The 8,644-nt window shown below is 43.7% G+C and overlaps 1 protein-coding gene across 1 annotated transcript in view; it reads right to left on the bottom strand.

Annotated features, from left to right (window-relative positions):
- Positions 1–1,341: 1,341 nt before the first annotated feature.
- Positions 1,342–8,644, bottom strand: part of CHRM5 (cholinergic receptor muscarinic 5) — an 86,743-nt gene continuing 79,440 nt past the window's right edge. The window contains exon 2 of the mRNA XM_008516350.2: positions 1,342–5,906. Coding sequence (XP_008514572.1) covers positions 4,226–5,824 — 1,599 coding nt within the window. The 5' untranslated portion in view covers positions 5,825–5,906 and the 3' untranslated portion in view covers positions 1,342–4,225. The remainder of the gene's footprint in view (positions 5,907–8,644) is intronic.

The following is an 8,644-nucleotide window of genomic DNA, read 5'->3' as shown; positions in this document are numbered from 1 at the left end:
TATTTTTTTAAATTGGATTGAATATACTTTTAAGAAATGACCATGTCATGAAAGACAAAGGAAAGCTGAGGACTCCTTCCTGATTAAAGGAGTCTAAAGAGACATGACAACTAAATGCAATGTGTGATCCTGGATTAGATCCTGAACTGGAAAAGAAGTTTTTATGGTGAACATCATTTGGACAACTGGTAAAATTTGAGTATGGACTATATGACATAATTGTGTAATTACGTATTACATAATAATATTGTAGCAATGTCAAATTTCCTGATTTTTATATTTATTATTGTGGTTATGCAAGATAATCTCCTTGTTCTTAAGAAATACCCCACTGAATTTTTTAGTGGTCAATGGATACATTGTCTGCAACTTACTCCAAATGGTTGAGAAAAAATATGTGTGTGGGTACACACACACAGGCACATGCACACACACAGAGCACAAATGTGGCAAAATGTTAACAATTGGGGAATGTGGGTGAAGGACATAGGAGTTCTTTATACTATTCTTGCAGCTTTTCTCTAAGTTTAAAATTATTTTTTAAAAAAGTTTTGTTTCTGGCCAGCCCAGTGGCATAGTGGTTAAATTCACATGCTCCACTTCAGCAGCCTGGGGTTCGTGAGTTTGGATCCCAGGCACGGACCTACACACTGCTCATCAAGCCATGCTGTGGCACGTTCCACGTAGAAAACAGAGGAAGATTGGCACAGATGTTAACTCAGGGACAGTCTTCCTCAAGCAAAAAGAGGAAGATTGGCAACAGATGTTAACTCAGAGGCAACCCCCCTCCCCCCAAAAAAGAAAGTTTTATTTTGTTAAAATTTTTTTCTGGCTCCTTCCCTGATACTTAAAAAACTTATTTCTCTTCCCCCTCCCACTGACTGTCTGGATTCCTTATTGGGCAAGCATTTCGAACTTTACTGATGAAATGGCATGGGGGAGATGGAAATTAGTGTCACTTAAAATGAGAATGAAATGACTGGGATCCCAGCTCCTTGAGCGAGTGAAGAGGAAATGCTGCTGTTCTGTTTTGTTGCAGGGTCTGCACTGGCTAAAGGGCCATGGTTTGAGGTCTGCCTGCTTCCCTTGTCCAGGAGGGAATCAGAATCATTTTAGCTGAGAATCTTGTCATCGTTATTTCATCTTAATTTAGTTACTGGTAACTGAGAGGAAAGGGAAGTCACGAGGGTAGGAAGAGGGACGTGTATCTATATTGGGTATCAACTCTCCCTTCTTAAGAGGCCAGGCCATGCAAATGTGCTTGGGATCTCCAATATAGCTGGATCTATCAAGCTAACCTGAAACCATTTTCTTATTTAAACACTTTGCATTGGACTACTATGTGGTTAAATTTCTTTAATACCCAGAACAACGCTCGAATGATATAGAAAAGCAGCCCAGTCCCCACATCCTTTGCTGTAATTCCAGTATTTACAGTAAACAATTGGATATTCCAATCCAGAGATTAGATACAGATTTCACAATCACAAAGAGCCGAACATCAATATCTCCCTCAAAGGACATTCACCAAAGGAGCAAAGCGGGGCCAGGAATATTGACAAAATGCTTCAACCAAAAATGGTACTGGAAACAGATTCCTCGAAAAGCCATCAAATTCACAGGCATGGAGAAACAAACCACAGTGTTAGCAACATAGCAGCATCCAATAGGTAACTAGTCAAAGCTGTACATAGTTTACCGTAGACAGAGCTCGGGAGACAGGGGGCACAGAAGGCTTAAGATTTGAAGTCGGCCCATGCCCACCAACCCACCCGCCAGGTCCCTGTAGTTTACAGTTGGATCTGTTCATTCTGAGGACCCCACCGGAGGCCCTACTGTAAAGAAGTCTAGTTTCCGCTAGTAGTTTGAGGCATTTTTTCGTCTGTGTCAAGGAGGGTAAGTAGTCTGCAAAACAGGCTGCCTCCCACTTGGAATGATAAAGAAGGAAGCATGGGCCTCTCAACTAATTTCACAAAAGGTAAACAAAAAAGGCTAACTCCTAGGCAGCTGTGAAATGTGAGAAGTCTGCCCCCAGCAGCCTCCTACTGCCCCCCACCCCAGTTCTGCCTTATTTTGTTTGAATTAGCTTATTTCTCTCTCCACCGTGAACAGTAAATATCCAATACGGGCTTAAAGTGCTGTTCTCTTGGAGGGATTTTCATTTTTGTTAGGAATCAAAGCCCTAGACTCAAAGAATCAACTGTTTATCTAGACTGACTGAGCAGGTTTGCTGAAGAAGTCACACCCTGTTGGCATCATGTAGGCCTGGGAGCCTCTGTCCTGGAGAACTGAGCCAATTAATTAATATTCTCTACCAAATTCTTGGCGAGTGTCAACCTGCCCTTCTCAAAGGCTCAGCAGCTTCATGGCTCCTGAGATGTTTCATTGCAACATCAAGTCCCTGCAGGGCTGGAGGAGAGGCCTGCGTTTCTACTGCCCGGAGCCTCTATGGGACTTGGGGTGAGAGGCAGACTTGCTCCTTAGTGGCAGGGTGAAGCTCTCCTGTACTCGAGTGCATACCTAATTCCCAGGACAACCAACCCAGGGCTTTCTATATCCCCTTAGCAAATGAGGCTGAAAGAGAACTGGCCTACGTGAAGTGAGCGGTCTGGAGACTTTTAAACACTACTGCAGATGTCATCAACAAGCTGTCTGACGGGGGTGCTTCATCTCTAAATCCTCACTGTGTACGGCACTGCCACTTTCTTTGTGGATCTTCCATTAACTTTATGCACTCTTTTATACTTTCAGTATCTTGCACTTTGGGTTATTTTCAGAATTATCAAAGAGACTGGTTCAGTTTATTTATATACACAGAGATTTCAATTAAATTTGGTTTGCAACAGTTCTGCTACTCTAATGTATGCTGAAAACTTTTATTTTTATACATTATTGTGGCCTACATTTTGTTTTTAAAGATGAGGCTTTCATTTTGGATGACCATAGCCAGCTTTACTGGACCTCAACTTTACTTTTCTGGGCCTTTCATCTTTGACCGTGAATTTGGAGAGAAACGAATACATAATTCATTTCCAAGCCATGATTTAAAGGACCTATGAAAAAAAAAATGAAGCCTTTCCCCCACTGTCCCTCAATTAGTACTTCTGGCTGGAGGCAGCACATTGACCCGCTTGTGCCTGGGTGTGAATTGGGGTCTGGATGAAGGAAACTGGGGCCTGCACAAGGGCTCTGGAGGAAGTTCCAAAGCTGGAGTGAAACCAAATCCGTTTTCCACATGTTGCCTCAGGTTGCCTTGTGAAGAGATGAGAAAGTAAGAGCTCTGAAAACAGTTTAAGAGAACCGCGATGAACTAGCCTGGAGAAGAGCTTTCCCCACTGAAGGACTGTTTTACAACTAGTCTTCCTAAGAACGGAGCGTGGATAAATGGGTTCAAATGGGCACAAAATGGAATAATCAATATTGGTTTAGATAAAAGGAAAAAATTCCCACTAGTAAAAGCTAAAATAACTGGCTGTGGAGACTTGATCATCATTCTTAGCAGAATAGAGACCCCTCTACAGGATTGGGTATGACCAGCTTTCAGTGTCCTTCCAGACCCAGGATTCTGGGAGGAAGGATGCTTCCTTGAGGACCAGCATGATTTTAGGGGGTTGCAGGAATTGACATTGGTTGTGAAAGGGAAGAACAAGAGCTTTGCTCAGATGTAGGGACAGGAAAACATACCACAGTACAGTGGACATAATAGCTGCATAATAAATACTGATCAGTTTATAAAGAAATAGAGCCTTAGAAGCGAGTTGAATGCCACTCGTGTTAACAGATGACACTGACTTACAGTCCCCCGGTTCTCGGTGGTGTGAGACAACTTCATAGATACAGATATATTGCACAAAATTCCATGGCAGGTTGCCCCAGGGGGAGGTTTCCACCCAGTTCCTGCTGCTCCTCACAGAAGGGTAGACGAAAGCTCGGTCCGTCAGTGCCCACTGAGACCCAGCAGTCTCCTCTTGTGCAGGGCCATGAGTCTGTCTCTTTAGTTCAATGGCAGACTCCAATGGCATCAGGTGACCTTGGTCATAGACAAAAATTATTCAGTATGGCAGTAATCGTGGCAGCCATGACTCCTTCCTTTTGGCGACAGACCTCGAGCCTTTACAGGGGCTCAAAATAACAGGTGTCTTTTTTGAAGATAAGCCAGAATCAGCTTACCCATCCTCAGAGGAACTTGAACATGGGCATTCCTGTGAGGGGACTTGTAAACTTTTCACGGGAGCTTGCTGTTCCCCTGCCAGTACAACTTCTCTTCCACTTTTTTCTTTTTCCATTGGCAGAGAAGCAGCATCTTAAAGGTCTTCCTGAAGGTTCTGTTGCAGAGGGCATAACAAATGGGGTTGACAGTGCTATTGACATAGCACAACCAGTAGCCCAGGTGCCACAGGGTGACTGGGACACACTTGTCGCAGAAAGTGGAAACTAGGACCATGATGTTATAAGGGGTCCACGTGATGATGAAGGCCAGGAGGATGGCACTCAAGGTCTGGGCTGCTTTCCTCTCCTTGACAAGCACCATTCTTTTTCGTTTGGTCATTTGATGGCTGAGGTTAGGGTCAAGGCCTTTTGTTGAAGGGCCCTTGGATACTGGGAAGGAGCAGGGCATGATTTTCACTTTGTGACAGCCATTGTTGGTCTCCTGAGTCCCATCAGCTTTTACCACCAATCGGAACTTATAGGCCACACATTTCTGACTCTTGGGTCTATGAACAGCAGCTGGAGACAGGAAGTATTTTTGGGTGTCATAGTCATTTTTTTCAGTTTGAGCTTTCACAAAAGTTTCCTTGGTCTCTTCAGCACTGAATTCTTCCCTTGGGTTTTCCTTGGGCTGACTCTTGTAGACCGCTTGGAAGACAGGGTCAGTAGTGGGCTTGTCCTCATCCTCTGAGGAGGGGTAGCTGCTACAGGTAGTGAGCTGCTCGGCTTTGGCCCACTCGGTGCTTGGGCCAGTGGCTTGGGATGGCTTCCCAGTGGTGGAGGTGCTCCTGCGGGAGGATGACCAGGAGGCTTGGTTCCTTTCCCTCTGGGCCAGTGTGGGGCGAGGGCAGCTAAAGCAGGACCTGAGCAGAGCCTTGTGAGCTGGCTTTCTCTTGTCAGCTTCAGCAGTGGAGTCAGAGCCCTGGAGGTCAGCCAGGTCCTTGGTTCGCTTCTCTGTTTCCCGGTAGATTCGGCAGTAGATGATGGTCATGACAGAGACAGGGATGTAGAAGGCAGCAATGGCAGTGCCAAAAGTGATGGTGGGCTCAGAGAGGAACTGGATCTGGCACTCATCTGGTGGTACCGTCCGCTCTCCAACCAAGTACTGCCAGCAGAGGATTGCTGGTGCCCAGAGGATGAAGGAGATCAGCCAGGCCAAGCCAATCATGATGCCAGCCCTTTTCGGGGTACGCTTGGCCCGATATGTCAGGGGTCTTGTGATAGAAAAGTAACGGTCAAAACTGATCACCAGAAGGTTCATGACGGAAGCATTGCTAGCCACATAGTCCAGCGCAAGCCAAAGGTCACAAGCCAGACTCCCAAGGGCCCAGCGCCCCATGAGGATGTAGGTGGTGTAGAGGTTCATGGAGAAGATCCCAATGATGAGATCTGCACAGGCTAAGCTAAGCAGGTAATAGTTGTTAACAGTCTTTAGCTGACTATTGACTTTGAAGGAGATCATGACTAAGACGTTGCCCACAATGGTGATCAGGCTTACCACAGCAGTCACAGCTGCGATGGTGATGACTTCCCACAACCCATGGCGTTCCAAAGGCTGGTGCTTTACCAGGGTGCCATTGACAGTGGTGGCATTGTGGTATGATTCCCCTTCCATCCTGGTCCAAGAATTTACATTAGGATTAAGTCTTAGGTTCTAGCCGGTTCTCTTTTCTGCCTCACCTCTTCTTGGCCAACATCTGGAAGAGAGGGAAATACATTAGTTCCACTCACTAGTGTGAATTTCTTTTCCATTCATTGTTTATCATTTCTAACAGAATATTAAATGTGGTCACACAGATATTCAGAGCAAGATGCTGAACTCTCTAAAGTTTTGGTAACATTTTTATAATGGCTTTATTCCTTTGGTTTTTATGATTACGATGCCTAAGAGCCTTTCTTATACATGACGCCGCTGCCCTCTTGTGGTTCCACTGGGCAATTAAAAAAAGAGAGAAAGGGGCCAGCCTGTGGCCTAGTAGTTAAGTTGGGTGTTCTGCTTTGGTGGCCCAGTTCACCGGTTGGGATCCTGGTGTAGACCTACAACCACTCGTCAGCCATGCTATGGTGGTGACCCACGTATAAAGAAGAGGAAGACTGGCACAGATGTTAGCTCAGGGCTAATCTTCCTGAAGCAGGAAAAAAAAAAGAGGGGAAAAAAAGAGGGCTGAGAAGATGAGGAGTGGGAAGGAAAAGGAAAGAAAAGAAGTTAGGGATGGCCGGGTGGTGCAGTGGTTAAGTTTGCACATTCCACTTCAGCAGTCCGGGGTCTGCAGGTTTGGATCCTTGGTGCCGACATACACACCCCTTGTCAAGCCATGCTGTGGCAGGTGCCCCACATATAAAGTGGAGGAAGATGGGCATGGGTGTTAGCTCAAGGCCAGTCTTCCTCAGCAAAAAGAGGAAGATTGGCAGCAGTTGTTAGCTCAGGGTTAATCTTCCTCAAAAAAAAAAAAAAGAAAAGAAAAGTAGTGGATTGTTGGGGAGCAGTAAAGAGGAGAAAGCAGATGATGATATTACTTTAGACTGCAATGGCCTGAAGGGCAGAAACAAAAAGACAAGTTGTAGCTACTCTATAGTGCAATTATTAAACATTATTGAGTTTAATGATAAATTCAATTATTTAACATTATCGAGGGACTGTTGTGAGCCAAGACAATATTAAGGCACCTCCCTGACTTAACGCACAAACCCCCAGTGCATACCTGGTTTTCGTCTTGAGAGTGTGAAATTTGCCCCAGCTGCTGAAGATGATGACCCTCCCTCCATTCTTGAGCTATTTGTATGTCATAAAAATTTATCTTTTTTTCTGATTATAAAGTAATATACTTCTTAGGAAAGTTCAAGCAGCATCACAATGTGTAACTTAGAAAACAAAAGTCTCCTCTAATTCCATCTTGCAGAGATAATCAATGCTAGGAGTTTAGTGTGTATTTTGATAGGTTTTCCCTATGCATACACTAACAAATATTTAAATACAATTATTTTCAAATGGGTGAATTTTTAATGTTTACACTCTCAATTTTGTTTTTTACTTAACAAATCATCATGGACATCTTTTGTATCAATACCTCTTTTGGATCAAAGCTATCTTTTTTCGTTTTAATGACTGCACATTATCCTACTTAATGGATGTACTATAATTTATTTCATCAAGCCCCCACTGACAAATTCCAACTTGTAAAAATAAAAGAAAATTTTCTTTTTTTAGATTAAAAATCTATGTACATGACAAAAAGCTTCAATGGGGTGCTGGCCCTGTGGCCGAGTGGTTAAGTTCGCACGCTCCACTTTGATGGCCCTGGGTTTCGCTGGTTCGGATCCTGGGTGTGGACATGGCACCACTCGTCAGGCCATGCTGAGGTGGCATCCCACGTGCCACAACTAGAAGGACCCACAACCAGAATACACAACTATGTGTTTGGGGCCTTTGGGGAGAAGAAGAAAAAATAAATAAATAAATAAAAATAAAATAAATAAATAAAAATGAAATAAATAAATAAAAAGCTTCAATGGGTACAAAAGTATAAACGGTAAAAGATACATCTCTCTCTCACCTATGGCCTCCAAGCTACCAATCGTTCTTTACCAGAGGTAACCAGTGTTACTATTTCTTATCTTTTCTTCCAGAGGTGTAATATGTGCAGGAATGTATATTTGATGATACATGGGAAATTCCATTTTAATTACAAAATTCCAGGCACGGTGACATGATGACAGACAGCAAAGGGAGAAGAGTCTTTGTGATGACCCTCAAGGCGTGCCATGTAGGCAATACCTACTCTGCCTACTGGCCAGTCTTGACCCTTCTTTGAAACAGAAATTGATATAAAGATGACAAATTTGTGAAGGGCTATAGGTTTTTTTGGCTTTGTATTATATTTTCAACTATATTTTAGATTTTTTTTACTGCCTTAAAATTCAATATGGAATTGATGACATTGTCTCGTACCAGAAACTGGATTCTCCTGACTTCCTGATCTTGCACCCTTCTCCTTCACATCCCACCTAATACAGAACAATTTACCCATGAAATATCCCCCTCATGTGTCCCTTTCCATTCCTCCTGCTGCCACCCTGGTCTGGCCTCCTGTTACCTTATACTGATAACTCCTTGGTGTTGTCAACATCCAAAGACGCAAAGCAGATCCCCAAGATGCCAAGTCACTAGACGGAGACTTCCTAGCACCTGAAAAGACCAAAGTTACTCTACACCCTACAGTCCTTTGGGCAAATTCCATCACAGCCTGTTTCTAGTTATTAGATATAAGCTGCACAGTGCAAGAAAGGGTCTACAGAAATTCCTTCCTTTCTCCTTCATTCCTTCTTTCCTCCCAAAAGTATTTATTAAATGTCTTTTATGTGACAGACTCTAATGCTGGGAATACCACGGAACAAGACTCTAGAGGGGATATAGATAAATAAACAGGTAGTAAAT

The sequence above is a fragment of the Equus przewalskii genome, chromosome 1, assembly GCF_037783145.1.
Source record: "Equus przewalskii isolate Varuska chromosome 1, EquPr2, whole genome shotgun sequence".
Taxonomy (NCBI): domain Eukaryota; kingdom Metazoa; phylum Chordata; class Mammalia; order Perissodactyla; family Equidae; genus Equus; species Equus przewalskii.
Note: the sequence above shows the minus strand (reverse complement) of the source record. Positions and strands in the feature narration are given on the sequence as shown.